Here is an 18,107-nt window from a genome sequence, read left to right as displayed (position 1 = left end):
CTCCAGCCAATCATAAGAGTAACTCTAATCATCTCATTTATTCAATTAAGACACCAAACACTCTGGTCCCTTAATAGTTATGTTAATTTTTCCACCATATTCACATATCTTTCCCCTTCTCAGTTAATAACCTGCTCTTCTCTGCATGCTTGGTGTTTTTCTTTGTCCCCCATTGACGGCTTATGTTTCTTTTTCTCCATTGCTCTCAGGTTGTGGAAACAGCAGTTTGGGTGGAGACATGTACGGTGCCGGCTACCATGCGATTACCAACATAGACTACTCCTCGGTTTGCATCAGCGCTATGAGTGCCAGGTACAGCAGTTGTCCTGGTATGACCTGGCATCAGATGGACGTTCGTCAACTCTCCTTTGCTGATGCATCCTTTGATGTTATCCTTGAGAAGGCCACGCTGGATGCCATCATGGTTGAGGAGAAGTCACCATGGGAGGTCTCTCCTGAAACGTCATCCTTCATTCATCAAGCTCTCATCGAGGTAGCCGTAAAAACTTTTGTACTTTATACTAGGATTTCAGGTTTGAGGGGTTTCTCTCTGAAACAGGTTTATTTACTCAGTGGGTTTTTGGACTTTCACAAAATTGTAGTGAATATCAACAAAGCAGAATGTGCTTATTCAAACTGTTCAGAAAAAGCAGGTGTCACACCCAAGTGGTGTGTCATTAGTGATTTTCCCTTGTGAAAAATTTACTGGGATCAGGATTTGAAGCTGTACAAAGCTTCAGAAACATTCTAATAGAAATGGAGAGCACTTTGAAAACAAACAAAAAAAATCCTAACTTTGTCTTTTTAACATTTCTTTTAGGCCAGAAATGCTTTACATGGTCATTTATTAGTGTTTCACCCAGAAAGATCACTAGTGGCTAACATTGGTAATCTTCTTTTATGAAAATAATAATTGGTTTCTGTATAAATAACTGAGTAGATAAAGCTATTTTTCCAGAGCCTTTTCCAAAAGTAAACAGAAAAAAGTAGATAATATGCAATTAATACACACAGAAATTAAGCAGCATGAAACATAATCAAAAACAAAAACACCTGTAAATGAGCCAAGATTTCTGGCGTGATAGTAATTTAAGAGGTTCACATTCTTTAAACCACTGTGATGTTTTGTGTTTGGAGTTCTTTTGAGATTGTAGAAGTCCACTTTAATTTTTCCCCATCTCAGACAAGCCATTAATTCGTCTTTGGGATCAACTAATCTGAAAATTTAGTACATGAAGACGACAGTTATCACCTGCAAGTAAGATGTTTTAAAAGAACCTCACTAGAGAAATCCTTAACTGTGCCTTTAACTCAGCATCTTTCACATATCTGTTTACTTGTTAAGAAGGCATTTATTTACCTTCATTGCCGTAAGGCATAAAACAGAAGCGCAAATGTCTGCACTGCAGATTGACTCAAGTTTCCTCGTCTTTTACTTCTAAATGTTGTTCAGACAGTGAATGTCACTACTGTGATGATTTGAATGCCCCACTATAACAATAGTATATCTGCAAATTACTCTCTGACAGGGAAATCAGTAATGGTGGCACTTAACATTTCCACTCCACTGCCCGTAAAGAGGACTGACAAGATGCTGAGTGCTCTCAGCTGTTGGCTGCTGCAGTAACCACCACATCAATTTGACAATGACAATGTTTTGGCCATTAGCCATGCTAGACCTTGACACACTAAGACAAGAGAACACCACCATTAGCTGAAGTAGGTAGCTCAAGGTTTGTAAATGGAGAAGAACAGCTCAAGGTACACTCACTGGAATGTTTGAAGTGCAGCTTAATAAGTCACAATTCGAATTTAAGTTCACAACGGTCTTCAAAGTCATCTGTTTATAGGGCTAACTATAAATCCTACGGAGTTCTGTGAAAAACTCAGTTTTTTGCGTTTTTGTCACACTAATATGCTTGAAGTCATGAAACAAATTTTAATATCCAACCAATAACCTGAGCAAATTCAAATAATTATTTCATTTATCAAAAGAAAAAAAGTTCCACTTTTGTTTCGTCTGTGCACTCAGTATTTTTCCTAAGGTCTTTAAGATCATTAAGAGTGTTTTTTTCTGTTTTTTTGCAAATGTGAGCCAGGCCTTTGTGCTCCTTTCAGTCAACAGAGATTTTTACCTTGAAATTTTGCCATTGATGACATTTTTGCCCCATTTTTGTCTTTTGGTTCACACGAGAAGACTTACCGAGACAAATGAGACCTGCAGTGCCTTAGGTGTTGTTTTCAGTTCTTTTGTGAATACTGTTTGAGTCTTTGATGCACCCTTGGAGTAATTTTACATTAGTAGGCCTTCAACTTCTTGAAAGGTTCACCACTATTCCATGTATTTCTACTTCATGGATAATTGTTCTTACTGGGATTTTTTGGAGTCCCAAATACTTAGAAATTACATTTTAAACTTCTAGATTGATCCATGTCAGAAACTTTTTTTTTTATTTAGGTATGGGGTATGTTGTGCCTTTTTGAGATCTTTTAGCCTACATAATGTTGTCAGATATTTTTTATTGAAAGTATTTTTTATTCTGGAAATAATCAGGCCTGGGTGAGGCTAGTGGAATTTAATTATTTACTCAAGCTATCTTTTTGTGATTTTGAAATTTGGTTTATGCTCTTAAATCTTGAAAGGTGACAAGAAAACAAGAGGAGTGAGGGGGACACATTGTGCTGTCGTATGATGAATTGGATTGCTAGTCAGTCATACTAGTCCCAAATTGTTGTCTCAATCTAGTATTTTCTGAAACATTTTCCACTACCAAATTATCTGGAGTTTTAAGATTATATAAGCTTCATCAGACCGGAGCCTAACTCCAGTAAACAAAAGCAAATGGGCAGCAGACACGCATGCAGGAAAAAAGGGGCTGTTCTCTTGGTCTTTTCCTCCAACAGAAGGAGGTTTTAAAGAAGGATCAGCGAGTTTGGTTGCTGCACAGATGGATGGATTTGACTTTGCTTCAATAGGAATGAAGCCGAACTCATAAAACAGCCTCCAACCTGTTCAGAAGTCATTATAGTGACATTCCAGGTTCCTTCTCACGTTTTTCACTTTCACATTTCCTCACCTCCTAATTTCCACCCCGTTTTTTCCTCACTTTTATAGATTTCCCCCAGCTGCTCTGTTCTCAGGGCTGTGTGGTCACAGAAAAGTGTAAAATTGATTATGTGATCTTTGTAGTGCACTATTAATGTTGCTTCTTAGTGCGTTTGTGTTTGTTACAATTCAAAGGCTTGTAATCTTTGGCTTATGTGGCTCCAGCAGTCACGATTTTTGCTCTATTTTGAGTGTGTGTGTTATGCAGGAATGTGGGAGGTCTGTTGTGAACCTACTTTCTCACAGAAAATATGAAAAAGAAGACAGAGAGAGGCAATGAAAGGGAAGGGAGAAAACCTCAGATAAACCAGGAGGGTAGGGATCCCTTAGAGGTCTTCTGCTACCAGTGAACTGGGATGGATAAATTGATTAAATGAGAGGAAAACAGAAATGAAGAAACTGCATGACAGCAAATGAGAAAGTTAGTGAGGAGAGGGGACGAAAGAACGAAAGCCCTACAGAAAGCTAATGAGCAGTGTGCCGGTATGAGGCTGATTAGACAGAACACAGTTGAAAATAAAATCTGCCTTAAGGCTTTTTCCCACCAATTACTTGAGCTATAGAAACACACTGATAAATGACAAATGGTGCGTATTTACACTTGGGAGTATTTGGGGAAACAAACAAACAAACAAACAAAACAAAAATCAAATCAATGCTTCAGATATTGCAGCCAAAAAAAGAAGCAAAACAACAATAAATCATTCTCACCTGTCATGTGTAATTTTAACAACTGACAATCTCGACAAAGAGTCACGGAACAATAGATTTTATTGTGTTTATTTTTGTTTCTAACATGCACGCTTCGCTCCTAGATTCAAACAAAATCTCGCTGCAGAGGCCGCGGTTCACTGAAGTGTGAAATTTATTTCACAGACTGACACGCTCTATGAATCACTCTAGCTGTTGCTATGGAGACTTTCATTGGATATCATTTCAGACTAACATTTTTAATTGGTAACCTTTAGTCTTGTTTAAAAGGTAAAGAGTAGTCCTTGGACTTTTTTCTAAGAGACAGGTTACCTGAAGATGTTTGATTCTAATTTGTCCTGATTTATTAAGGAATATAGAAATTGTAATCACCTAAAATACTGGACTTTTCACCATATTGCTAAAGGTATTGGGTCCCCCATCCAAATCACTGAATTCAGTTGTTAAATCACTTCTATTACCACCTTAGTGCTTTCATAGGCTTTGTGAAGGAAGAGGTCTCTCTCAGGAGTTCAGTGAATTCCAGCATGAAACCTTGATAGGATGCCACTAGTGCAGTAAGGACATTTCCTCATTGCTAAATATTATGCAGTCAATTGTTGTGCTATAAAAAAAGTGGAAGTAAATAGGAATGACAGCAACTCAACCAAGAAGGATTAGGCCACCTGAAACCAAAGTGTGGTCAGTAAATGCTGATCACACTCTGATTTGTGGTCATGCGAGCAACATGTGCTGTGCAGAGGTGACTAACTTTCTTCAAAGTCAATAGCTACAAACCTCCCAGCTTTATATGCGGCTTTCAGATTATCTCAAAAATAGGAAGCTTCAAGGAACACACTTTCATCGTCATGCAACTTCTTTTGACTAAGAGCAATACAAAGCCTCAAGCAGTGGTTTAAAGCATCACAACAGTGGACTGAAAGGAATTGGAAACATCTTCTCTGAAATGGCGATTCCAGACTCATGCAGTCTAAAGCATGAGTCTGGGTCTGGCGGTGTGGCAGTGTGGAGTTGCCCCCTTCAGTTACAACACAATTGCGCACCAATTCACAAAGCATACTCCATAAAGAAGAAGCCAGACTTATTTTTCCAATCTTAGTCTCTTACCTGAAAAATGCTTTCCTTGACAAATATTTAGATATTTCTATAAGGTCACTTTAAAACCTGGTGGACCATCCTCTGTGAAGAGTTGAATGTTTTGGTAATACATTTCTGTTCCCTGTAGGGGATTTTGCAAAGAAGTACTTTCCTTAGAGGTGGCTGAAAGAGAGATTATGCAAGGTCAAGAGGTTTATTCCAGTGCAAATCAAAATCTGTCCTAGTTTGCTGGTTATAAACACAGTAACATGATTTCTGTGTTCATATATGCAGATGATAATCTAAATTAGAGCAGTCGTGTGCAGCAGCTGTTCAGAATGTTTTGCCTGATGACTCCAGGCTGAGTTTTTATCCATGCTTGCAGCTTGGCTAAAGGTCCTCTGAGTCTTTAATGCATCCTGGAAGAGCTAGACAGCTGTTGGGCTGGCGTTAGTGATATTCATATTGTATCTCATTGCATTCGGGTTGAAGTTTTTATAAATCTTGATGATACTAGTTATAAGTGTGTCGTTTTTGTTGGATAACAGACTGCAGTCATTAGTTGTTGTTTTCAACAGGCCTTTGACATGTTTCCTGAGGATTTTCAATCCATTGCTCTTGACAAATCTCTTACGCATCACACAATTGGACTGTGATTTGAGCTGCTTCTCATAAAAAAGCTCCTAAGAGTGCTTATAGGTTTTCATTTACTGTAAATGAAAATAAATTAATTGTATTTGGAAAGTAGGGAGTGTGAGTCCATCCTGCGTCTATACCAATTGGCATATCCTGAGTAGGAGAGAGTCCGGTGCATCTTTAGGAGTTGGGAGGAGAGCCCAGCTATCCGTAGTTGTTTTTGCACAAGTTTCCTCACCAGCTTTTGCTTTTTTACTGCCAGTAAGGTGACATTCCACTGACCCAGAGCCAGATTTCGATGCCAATAGTTGGCACACATTTAGGCCACTGCCCTTGCCTGCTGTCCAGCTTACACTGCGTTTTGGTGACTTTCTGTTGCTTTTTGGATTGGACTCAGCTGAGCTCTAGGAACCAAAACCTGGCAACCAGACTCTATCAAGTTATTTCACAAGAAGATTGTGCATTATAATTTTCGGACAAGGAGATTGTTTGTTTTGTTTATCGCAGAGGCTCTCTAACTTTTCCAGGCGTGCCTATGTTGAGTGCAAAACTGGCTGGGGATGTTTTGATGATCTCATAAAAGAGAATAAATGTAGTTATATTACTTTTTGTTTCCTATATTTAATTTTCTCAGTTTGCTTATTGTCAGAATGTATTAGCTGGTTTTGAAATCCTTTGGTCTATGAATTGTTTTAATAATAATATAAATAAGAATGTAATGCCTTCATTTTTATTGATGAGTGAATAACATTATAACATGATATATAGCTCAGAAAATTGCTTCCCCTTTAAACAAAGGCATCCAAGCAATATATAGATTCTGAGTTTTGCTGTTGGCTACAAGTAAACGGATTTCACAATATATTTATTCAAAAATATACATTTTCAAAGTTTAGAGCAATTCTTTGTAAGAAAAAAATCCTTTCGGTGACATGGTGATGTCACTATGCTATGATTTGGTAACTCGGTACTTTGTTCTTATTCCAAAAAACCTTTCTCTGGGTTGAACTCTGCTTTTATTCCTAAACAGTGAGCTAAGAGCTTTCATGAGCTGGTTTATCATTTTATTTTAGCTTCATGCTTTTGGCTGTCGGACACAACAGACCGACAGATCTTTTATTTTTCTCAATTCAGTGACGCTTCATCAGTCTCATTCCATATATCTCTGCTTCTCATTTCATCTTTCAGTTCTTGTCTCTCACAAGATTCATAATGTTAATATATCATCAACCATTAATACACTGTTATTATTATTTAGACAGGTGCTTTGCCTTATACAAGCACAACGTCCTAACCAGAAAACACTTTTCATGTGAGGGAACATAGTTCCATGCGATTCCTTATTTAGAAGTTACTCCAATGTGGAGCTGTCATGAACTTTTAGTGTCTGGGTTTTTGTTTTTATTTGTGTCTGTATTTTGAATATGTCCTTGAAGTTATCTAATGCCATTAGGTCTTGCTATATTTCTCTATTCTCATTATTGTTTAAATGATGTTGCCATGTTGGTTAATTCCTTTGTGTTTAGTGTTTTTTTTGTTATGATTTTTTGTAGCTTCTTTGTATTTGGTTCAGCTTCCTTTGTGCTAATTCTTCTTCTGTGTTAATTATTCACTTTCACTCAGCTTGCCTGCTTGCTTCCTGCCACAGTTGTTATCAATCCCTGATTTCTTCATTTGGTGTGATCTGGTTTGTGAGTATGGCACAGAGATAAAGAACACTTGAGAGAACTGAGGAACATGCACTGCTGCATTAATTCCCTCCTGAGTGTGTTTCTGTGTTTTGTGTATTTCTGTTTCTGCATGTTGGCTGTCTGAACCTTTTGTCCCAAAATAAAGTGGATTATGCTAATCTGTTTTATTCCTCCTCACCGTTCACACTTTTCCTTCTCCATATGGCTTCCTTCCATGTTTGTGCAAAAGGTGAGGCTTAAAAAGGGATTAGAGAAATGCTGCCTGGTCTGAATTTACAATTTATTTTGATTTATTAATTTGGAAGCATGATCATATTTCACGTTTCACCTTGGATTAAAATATTAAAAGTTATGCTTATAGTAGATTTTGTATTTGTTGTGCTGCACAAAGTTTAAATGTCAGATAAAAAGGACTAAAGTTTTATACAGTGTGATTCTGAGATATGTGTGGAATGTATTTCCCTTCCTTACATGGATGCAGCCTGGCAATGAAGACCATTTAACCCACTATTAGTGGAGTGTGTATGGCCTTTGGCTCACTTCTGTTTCTTCCCTTAGAGATGTAGCTGTAAGTGGAGTTGGAAGCTGTAATGCATGCCTGCTACCTGAAACAGTCTGCTGAGAGTTGAGTCAGGCACTGGATTTTGATGTGTGCAATAAAATCAGGTTGCCAGAAGAAGACAAGTGTAGCATCCATCATGCATTAAAGAAACACAAGATACTTATCTTGTGCAGCACACATTGCCCTGAGCCTCCAAGGCAAATCACATTTTGACCCAATGATCTACTGTAGAACTTCACACACTGATATTTTAAGTGCTTCAGCAACTGCTCTGCATTTATTCATCTTATATTAATTAGTAAGAGATACAAGTTGCACAATTTTGGGATTCTTCATCTCCAGTTTCATGAGGATTTGAGTTTAGTTTCTCTTTTAGACCATTGATTTCAGAAGATAAATGAATCACATTGAATTAAACAATTCTACTTGACAATTACACATTAATTTTCATGGAAAAATGTCTAACAGTGTTATAGCTGAGCAAGTCAACAGGGTGACAAATTACTCACAAGCAATTAAGATTCTTCAGTTTAGCTGATTTGAATGTTTCTGCTCTCTGGGAATAAACTAGACAACATGAAAAATCCACACAGAAAGGAAGACATGGGAATCTAGAACCGTATTGCTTTATGTATTAAGAACTCCTGACAAATGGCTTGTCAGGAGTGGGTGAAGGGGTGACTCAAAAGGGATCACAGAGTCTTGTTCCTACCAATATATTTTGTAATTGTTTTGTCATACTTCCTATTTTAGTTTAAGACTAAGTGGACATTTCACACAGAACAGTAACAGATCAGAATATTATTCCGTGGTCTAAAGAAACCTTGATTTTAGTTGCAACCTTTAAAATGGTGGAGTCAGAACTTCGTATATCAAAGCGAGGATCCATTTTGCCTTGTATCCACGGTTCTGGCTGGTGATCGTGTTGCAATGGCATTTTTCTGGCAATCTTGGTGATTTTGATGAAGAACCAAAAAGTCTTTTGCACTTGAAATAGAAATCTAATTTACAGTGATCTTTACATTTTACAAGAACTTCAGATTATTTAATATACCCTCATTATCAAAGTATTTCTTATGGTGTAAATTTGTCCTCAGTTACTTTCCTTTGTTTTGCCATTCTTCCACCTCTTTATCATACATGAACAGCTCTTTGTATGCACGTGTGAGCAATTACGGTTGTGCTTTGCAGGCAGCTTGAAAATGCATGCATGTGCATTCCATAATGTAAAACTGGGTATGTATGCTTTTTGGTTTCAGCCCTCGAATTTGCATGCCTCCAGTTTTGTATGTACACCTGTGTTTCTTTGCATGAATCCTTTTTGCATATCTCTACATTTCACACTAGTCCATGTGTGTGGGGGAGAGCGTGTGAGGAGCCCCTCCCTTCCACCTCCAGCAGAAGGAAAGTAGAGCACTGGAGCACACGTGAGGTGGAGAGAGTGTGTGTGATTGCAAAAGTAGCTGCGCATGTGTAGAGATGCGAGCTCGGGATCAGAAAGCCGTGTTTGTGTGTGACTGCCAGTGTAGCTTTATTCCTTTTTTTTTTTTTTCTGCATGCGTTTGCCTCTTGTTTTGCTTGTGCGATTATATTTGTATTAACATTGAGGCAGCACGATGTTTTTAATACATTTTCACAGTTGTATCATCATGAGTGGTTGAAATGGCTTTGCATGAATGGAAGACTGTTGATGTGTGTGTGGATGAGGCAACTGACTGCTGAGCTGAAGCCCTCTGCTCTCTAGAGATGTTCGCCTGGCTTCGGGATGGATCATCGCATGTGTTTGTTCTTATACAGGCCTGCTGCTCATATGGGCAGATGGTCTTCCCCGGACAATGCCAACACCAAAATGACACACAATGTACATTATTGTTTATTCATTTTAGGCTGTATTTAGTGTGTCAAAAATATCGGCACAAAAACAAAACGATCAACAGCAGCGTTGCAGAATTCTGTGAGAAAACAGATTTCAGATACAACCAAGGAAGTCTTTTTGTCTCGGATTGTGAATACATCAGTAGATTGGCTGCATTTGTTTCTCTAAACTTGTTTCTGGTGTACGGTCACATCTGTGAAAGCACTTTACTTCCTCCGCATATTCCTCGTTGTCCTCTGTTTAAGCTCAGTGGAAATCTTGATGGCAACACTGCTCAGTCTGAATGACTCCATATTTCTCTGTGTTGTTGTGCAGTGAGTCTTTTCTCTTTTTTTCATTAAAACTCAGTTTTTAAATTACAACCCCAAAGTTCGTGTTTGGTTTTATCAGTCTACAATGTATTCTCTGTAAAGGTTTGCAAAGGTTTAGCTAGCCATGGATGTTTTTTTTTCTGGAAACAAAAAAAGGCTTCTGCCCTGTAATCCTTTGTTCAAGTACATGAAGAAAGTATGAGAATACTGTCAGGACTAGGGTTTTTTAGGAGTTCTAGCTTTACAGGTACCACTAGTACAAAGATTTCACTAATCTCAATCATAAATAAAAATTAAGCAATTACTTTAGACCTAAGGGGCATGAATAATTTTGGGTTTAACCTTATAATGTTTTTTTTAATAAAAGAAAGGCCACAACATCATTCTTTGTAGCATAGTTAAATTTGTGATTTGCAGCATTTATAAATATAATAATTTTGATCCACTTCAAACCTAAGGTTGGGCAAGAACATCACAAAACACAATAACACATTTACTTACTTCTAAATGCTATTTCACTTTTACATTGATTGTGAACAGAAATGTACAAAGCAAACGTGAATTAATTAAAAGTGAATAAATCTTTCACTTTGCCTTAAGTGCTTTTCACTTTGCTTTTTCATTTTCAGTGAAATGGAAAAGCAAGATTTCTGTAAACATGCCACATGTGCACACAGTTGCCCAAATATACAACATACACGCGCATGCACTTGGCCTGCCCAGTTCACTGTTACCAAGACTACCAGCATCGACTTCAGAGCACTGTTCCTATGGAAACAACGGATGCCTCAAGGAGAAGAAGAGTTAATTGGAAAAAGAGAGTACAGGGGAACGGATGAGGGAGACTGGGGGCGAGAGAGAGGATAATAAAGAGAAAGTTCTGTTGTTGCTCAGAAAGACCACAACGGAAAACAAACTTTTACCCAGTTTTCAAAACTGTTGTCTTTCTGCCATTCGTGGCTGTCGTCTGTTCTGTGCGATGCTTTCTTTAACCTGGCAACACAAGATAGATACAAACCCAGCAGGGGGTCGAAAATGAGGTTAATCCATATTTAAGGTGCACTTCTGGAAAACAATATAGGCCAAAGGCAAGTGGAGAAAGGACCCTGAAGGTTAGTAAATCACACAAATCTCCCTTCTGAGACGGGCTTGTATAATCCTGTCTGCTAAACCATAAATCTTTACTGCAGAGACTTTTTCTGTTGGCCACCCTCCTAAAGCGCTGTCAGAAAGGTTCAAACATGCTATCAGTTATGCTTTTTCTGCATTCTTATTTCCGATCATCTCTCACAAACACATACAGATAAATGAAGGTTTATGGCTTTACAAAAGTGGGTAATCAATCACAATTTTGTTTACTTACCTTCTTCTGTTTTTACTAAAACTGAAAAATCTGCTTCACTTGCAATGTATCGACGATTCAGAGCAGGATAAACTCCCCTGCTCTCCATCTGCCTCCATCCAGATCATTCCTGCCTTTTGTGCTTCTAAATAGAACGCAGGTAAATCAATACAGACGCTTTTCTCACATAAAGGCTTCTCAGAGTCAGAGGAGAGGGAGGGAGAGAATCAAGGTTTTCAGTGAATTTGTTTTTTTGTTCTGGTTTTGTTGAAAGTTTTTGCTTTAGATTTAGTAGGTCAGCTAAAATTTACTGATTTCTTATCTAATGAAATATTAGACGTCTGACTGGAGCTTGTTGGTTCAATAATGTTTTACTGTATGTTTAACTTAAAAACCCTTAAGATGAACATCTTTTCTTTTAAGGACGAGCACTGTGGAAGAACACACACTATAGGCTCAAGGCATCAACAAAATAAAACTAGTCGAAAGTATTTCAGGAAAAGTTGATTGTAAAAGCCTAGTCCAACCTGTCTCTTCCCCATTAAATAGTCTTCCTCTTTTTCAACACTTTGTGGGAAAAAGTGGATATTTTTTACCTCCTGGGTGCATGGATTTGATAGTGATCTGTAAAACTATGCTTAGCTTTGTGTGTCTGGAGCATCTGTTCATCTGCACATCATGTATTGGCTTTTTCGTTTGCTTGTTTGCGAGTTTGTGCATGTGAAGTGTTTCTGGATTGATCAAACCCAGCCAGCTGTGAAAACTCCCCTCCTTTCACACAGTAGATCATTCAGCTCAGTACCTGGGTCACTTTTTTTTCCTCTGCACTCATTTTCCTCTCCCTCAGCTGGCCAGATCTTTCACAGTCCACTGGAACTAGTTTGGGTCGATGGCTGATCTTTGTGATCTTCTATCTGCACACCCTCTATTCTCTTAGTTTGCAGACAGAAGACACTTGAGCAATTGCTTTTTTTCCTGTTAGCAAAGGTCTGCTGAACATTATATTGGTTCAGTATCAAGTGACTAAAATGACCTCCTCACATCTGAGGTAATGGTCCAAAGAAATCACCTACTAGGTTCCATCCAAGAAGTGTATAAAACGGGTAAAGAGCAATTATTGGTCACTTTGAAATTGGCTAGTAGAGATGTTAGTATATATAAAAAAGCAATATATACAAACTCTATAAACAAAATTGATCTTCAAAAATTATTAATCATCAGAATAGAAATGGTCATTAGTAGCTCAATTGTGTACTTCAACAGGCTTTTCTATAGCAGTTTTCCCTTCCACTCAACTTTCCAATATTATGAATAGGTCCATGAGTCACAAAAGATAACTGTGACTCCAATTATCTTTTGTTAGAGTCACAATACGTAAACCAGAATATTATTGAAAAGTTCATTTTGTTTCAGCATCATAGTAATATAGTATAACACCTTATATAACTTTATTACACACAGAGTGATGAAAACAAGACATAACATTAGAATTCAGTTCAATAAAAATGTATTTCAATACAGAAAGGTTGGAGTATGTTTAATATCTACTTAAAGTTTATTTTCAAAATATACTTTTATTTTGACAAATGGCCCTTTGTCCGAACGAATATTCAAATTTATTAAATATTAATGTAAAGTATAAGTTGTACCTTTTTTAAAAAAAAGAAAAAAAAGCAACTTCTAGAGAGTGTGAATTCTGATCTGGAGCTCTTTCATAAATTTCAGTTCCATGTCTGAATAGTTTATGTTCCACTGCCAGATTATTTTCCTCTCAACGTGCTCAAACAGGCATAGTTGACGTGGGAATGGAAAAGCAAGGACCCAGTTTCACATCTGAATGTGTTGTTTTCACCTTTGCTGTTTCCAGACCAGACAGGAAACTCTTTATTTGGTTTGAAGATCCTAAAGAATATATTTTTTTCTGTTCCTGTAGTGTACAGACAGATCTTCCAGGGGGTGTTGCTGGTTTATGAGCTTGCAGCCACATTTATCTGTCCTTATTCAGGACGTTTTAGATCATGCATCAGAGCTATGCTGTTGCATGTTACTTAAAAGAAGAATTGGAGCATAAATTTATCCCAAGCTGTCTCCTCATCAGCCTCATGTCATGTGAATGTCTCACAATAATTTCATTTTCTTGTTTTAATAACATAAATCCATCACTTACTTGTCATCTTCTCTCTTTAATCTCGTCTTCTGTTCTAGTTCTTTCATCATCGCTGCATGGCAAATACCTTCTCGGCTTCAGGTTGCCAGATGTGCAGGGATTCCACTACAGAACAGCTGGCCTTTGCTGCTAAAGACACGCACACATGGGGAAAAAATAAGTTTTAGTCCATACACAAAGGTATGTCAGTGATTAGACTCCAAATGCAGGGGTAGAGACCTTTTGTTTTTGCAAAGAAACAGATTGGCTAGCCTGTGTAGCACCAAACTATCTGAAGCATATAGGATGGTCTCTTCATGACTTAACAAAAATTAAAACTCAGAAATGTTTGCTGAGAATGAATATTCAAATAGCACCATTTTTTCCAAACTGAAAGTTTGAAAAGAAGTAATCTTACCACTATGCTAACTTAGGTGACAAAACATATATTTGGTGTTTTCTCTAATAAAAAAAGGCTGCTATAAGTTTTTTTAGAGAGACTCTCAAATATTTGCCGATTTTAGTTCATCACAACAACTGCAGTCCGTAATCGTTGGGAACACTGGGGTCTAAAATACATCACTGTTCACAGAGAAGCAATTAGATGACCAGCATTTTAAACAGATAGTGTGTTTCTTTGGTTAAATACTGGGTCAATAAAGCTGCATAAATCAAATAACGACTGTGGGGAAGAAGTTGGACGTTGTCCAAAAGACTATAGCTTAAAACTGAAGGCCAACTCTTATTCATTGGCAGTAGCAACATGCAGTCTCCTGATTGGTTAACTTTTCTTCCTCCTAATGTAGGATCATCTGCTAAACTGTAGCTTAGAGGTTCCCTGCTATGGTGTCAAAGATCTATTAGTGATGAATTCAATGGGATTAGGAAAAACTAAGCTTTTAACAAATTAGTTGTTAACCGATAAATATTGCTATCAAGGTTTATAGCTTAATTTGGGTTATTAATGGAATAAATCTCAATATACCATGTTTTTGTTTTTTTGTTTTTTTAAACATCACATTTCACTATAGCTTGCACTTAGAGCTGTTCCTAAGTTTCTCACTGCAAGGAAAAATCTCCTAGCTGTAACTCTATAGCTTGTGTGGAATCACAACTTGGCAAAGTGGACCTTTGGTGTGACTCGGGACACATTTCCATTCACACTGCCAAAGACACACTGTCATAAATGTCCCAGATCAACTCTGGATGTAGCAAATGGAGCTGGATGTATCCTCAGTTTCCATGGAGTGAATTCAAACCTGTTTTTAGCTCTGTCTGCTGGTTAGCTGATCAGGCAGGATGCACTTAATGCCAAATGTGAGTAGCGTTTCTGTGAGACACATACACAATATTCACAGATTGACGGGGCACGTTACAGCCGGCAACACATTTTGTGTGACGAACACTTCCCCCCTCCAAAAAAAAAAAACAGTAAGGTGTTCTGTAAAAAACAAACCTGGCAACCATCAATGGAAAAAGCCTAGCTGTGTGAAAAGAAAAGAGCTGTTAGATCAGGGGACAAAGAAGATCTGAAAACTATACAAAAAGGATTCAAAAATAAGGAGGGGAAAGCCAAAAACATTTAATGAAGAAATGTACATGAGAGGAACATTGAAAGAAAAAGATTAAATAGAAATGAAAACTATTTCTGGACACAAGTGGGACGTGGAAGAAACGAAACATTTGGCTCTTTTGAACAAAAGAAGTCCACTGTTGTACAATCGAATATTTTTCAAGAGTATGAAGTCAAAGCTCAACTGGGAACTCAAGGATTACTGCATCTCTTCACTTATCCCCACAGATTCAGTAACAGCATCAGCTCGTTGCCCAAACATCTCTTGTCGTTTCTTGTTTAGCTGCTTTGTTGAGCACACCTTGGTTGGTTCAGTCATGGGTCATTGTACACATGCTAATTCCTTGCGGTATTTCTTTTCAGTACTTGATGTGCTGACTGCTTAGTTTGCTTACTAGATTCTGTTTATATCGAGGTCATAAATATGAGTTAACAGTAAATAAGAGTTATTTAGTACACAATAACTCATTTAGATGCGTTTGTGTACGTTTGCCAAATGCGGTATTCCTTGAGTTACCTGTTGACAGTTACCTACGCAGATGTGCATGTATAATACTGACCTGCTCAGATGCTACTTTTTGTACAAACTAAAATCAGAGACTTGCGGCATGTATTTCTTAGCCCCTCTTCATCAACACTTTGTAGAACCACGTTTTGGTGCAACTACAGCTGTATTTGGCGAAGTGTTTCTACATGTTTTGCACATGCAGACTAAAATGTTTGCCCATTTTTCTTTAAAAATCAGCTCAAACTCATTGAATATAGAGTGTTTGTGAACAGCATTTTTTAAGTCTCCAGTTCCTCCAGAGTTTTCATGGACCACTTGGCTGCTTCTTGTGCCATACTCTCCATTTTCAAATGATTGATTGATTGATCCATTTTGGTGAGATGTTTAGAACTTAGTTTTTATAACACAAATCTCCTTTAAACGTTTTCACAACTTTGTCTCTGACCTTCTGTGTTCCTTAGTCTTAACCACTATTGTACTTTTCATTAATCTGATCACTTAATGCAAATGGTTGCACTGGATTTAATTTGCGGGTATCAGTGTAAAAGGGTTAGAATACAAACACAGAAACATGTCAATTTTTTTTATTGAAAACCAAACATAAATTTCCTTCCATTTTACAATTAGGCAGAACTTTGTGTTGGTTTAGCACACAAAATTTAAATAAAATACATTGAAGTTTGAGGTCAGAAATGTGAAATAGTTCAGGGGTTAGAGGTATTTTAGCAAAGCAGTTCATAACACTGAACTTCTGAGATGCTTTTTTTTTCATTGGTTTTGATTTGAAACAGTGTCTACTCAGCAACTCCAGGCTTACCCATCAAAATGATTGTGACGCATGTCTGTGACTTGCCTTGTGAACATCTTTGCTGTCTGCTTTGTTTATGTTCCAGGCACTCATGTTTGGGCTACAGCCGTAATTAAGGAAGTGTGACTGAACTTTGCAGGGCGGTTTGTCACAGTGACAGAGCGTATAAACCTTGGACTGCATAAGTAAGAGGCGGTCTCAATGTGTTTGTGTGTATGCATCCATCTGTCCTGCAGAGCTGGCCGGCAGTTACTTTGCATATTGTGTATCGCCCCGACTACAGAGCACGTTTGTGTTCCCGGGCATTTTATGTGGCAACAGGGGAAACTGCTGCAGGTTAGGTTCGGCCAGTAAAAAAAAAACAGAACAGTGAGGTAGATGGAGATGAGGAAGGGGGGGAGGTGGTTCAGGAAATTACTACGGGTTGGTTGGTAATTTCTGGGAAGCAACCCCTCTCTGTGGAGAGCTGCAAATGACTGTGTTATAACTTGATTTACCTGCTGGCAGACTGCACTGCCTCCTTGTAATTTTCTTAGTAACAAACAAATGAAGCTTCTTGCCTCTTTCCGCTCTTTATAATGTTTGTAACTGCGTGGATGGTGGATGATAACAGCATTGCCTCTTTAACAGGAGCTTCTCGCAAAATAAACCTGGTCTACACACCAAACATCAAGGCATATTGGTGAAGTCACGATTTGAATGCAGCCTGAACACCGAGGTTCAAACAAAGATGTTGGAAAGGAAAACATTACATCAAACAGAACCAAAGCCCATAGACTATAAGGCGTGCACACTGGCTCTTTTTTCCCATTTGTCACTCTTCATTTTCCCTGTTTTTATCATTCGCACATAAACGAAAACCCTGTCGTGAATGTTCTCATTCTATCTGAAGACGCTGCTTTTATTGAACAACCCCAGTGATTATGTAATAAAGAGTGAAATGAAGTTGATCTCGTCTCCCCTTCCTTGTAACATCTTATATATTAACAATAGTCAACATTAAACTGCCCAGGTCTGATTTTATGATGTAGTTAAGAATAAAGCTGATGCTCAGAGTTTTAAAATTTGAGTTAACACCTAATTTGCACCGCTCTTCACTATTTTCCTGTGATTCGGCTTCTCTTAAGTCTTTTCTCACCTCCTTTTTCCTTTTTTTTTTTGCTTCTTTCCCAGCCTAACTCTCGAGTATCTTGCAGGGCCTGTTTCTATAGCAACAGGTCACCATGGAAACTAGGTGACAGTGCAGAGCCTCCCATCCCATCCCATCCTGCTCTCACCATGCAAGAAGTGTTTGGAGAGAGGGAAAGTTGTCTCTTTCACTCTCTCTCTCTTCTTCTTTTTGCTTGGTATTTCAAGCATGCAAATAAAAATGCAGCGGGAACAGAAACACTTAACTAAAACCTAAATGTTCAGGTCATATGCATGTAGGCTAGACCTGGAGAAAATAATGAATTATATCACTATCGGAGTAATATTTCAATCGCAAAGGACTGTCTGGATACAATATTTATTAGGCTATAATATTTTATGCACCCTCCCTTAAAACTCTACTTGAAGACTTCGATGGACTTTCACCATTCTTACCCATAAAGTACATCATGGTGGTTCTGGATTGGACCCTCCAACGATATGTCAGATGAATTCCTCTGAGAATTTAGTTCATATTGATGCAATGGCACTACACAGCTGCTGCTGATTTATCTTTTGCACATCTAGGATAGAAATCTCCTCCAAAAAAAGAAAAAAGGAGAATTGGCAGA

At 37.9% G+C, this 18,107-nt stretch overlaps 1 protein-coding gene across 2 annotated transcripts in view; it reads left to right on the top strand.

Moving 5' to 3' along the window:
• ece2a (endothelin converting enzyme 2a) overlaps positions 1 to 18,107 on the top strand; it is a 73,998-nt gene that overhangs the window by 35,724 nt on the left and 20,167 nt on the right. For both annotated transcript variants that reach the window (XM_028021830.1, XM_028021831.1), the window contains one exon: positions 210 to 493. In XM_028021830.1, coding sequence (XP_027877631.1) covers positions 210 to 493 — 284 coding nt within the window. The remainder of the gene's footprint in view (positions 1 to 209; positions 494 to 18,107) is intronic.

Source organism: Xiphophorus couchianus, chromosome 6, assembly GCF_001444195.1.
Source record: "Xiphophorus couchianus chromosome 6, X_couchianus-1.0, whole genome shotgun sequence".
Lineage (NCBI taxonomy): Eukaryota > Metazoa > Chordata > Actinopteri > Cyprinodontiformes > Poeciliidae > Xiphophorus > Xiphophorus couchianus.
This window is presented reverse-complemented; position numbering and strand designations above follow the sequence as displayed.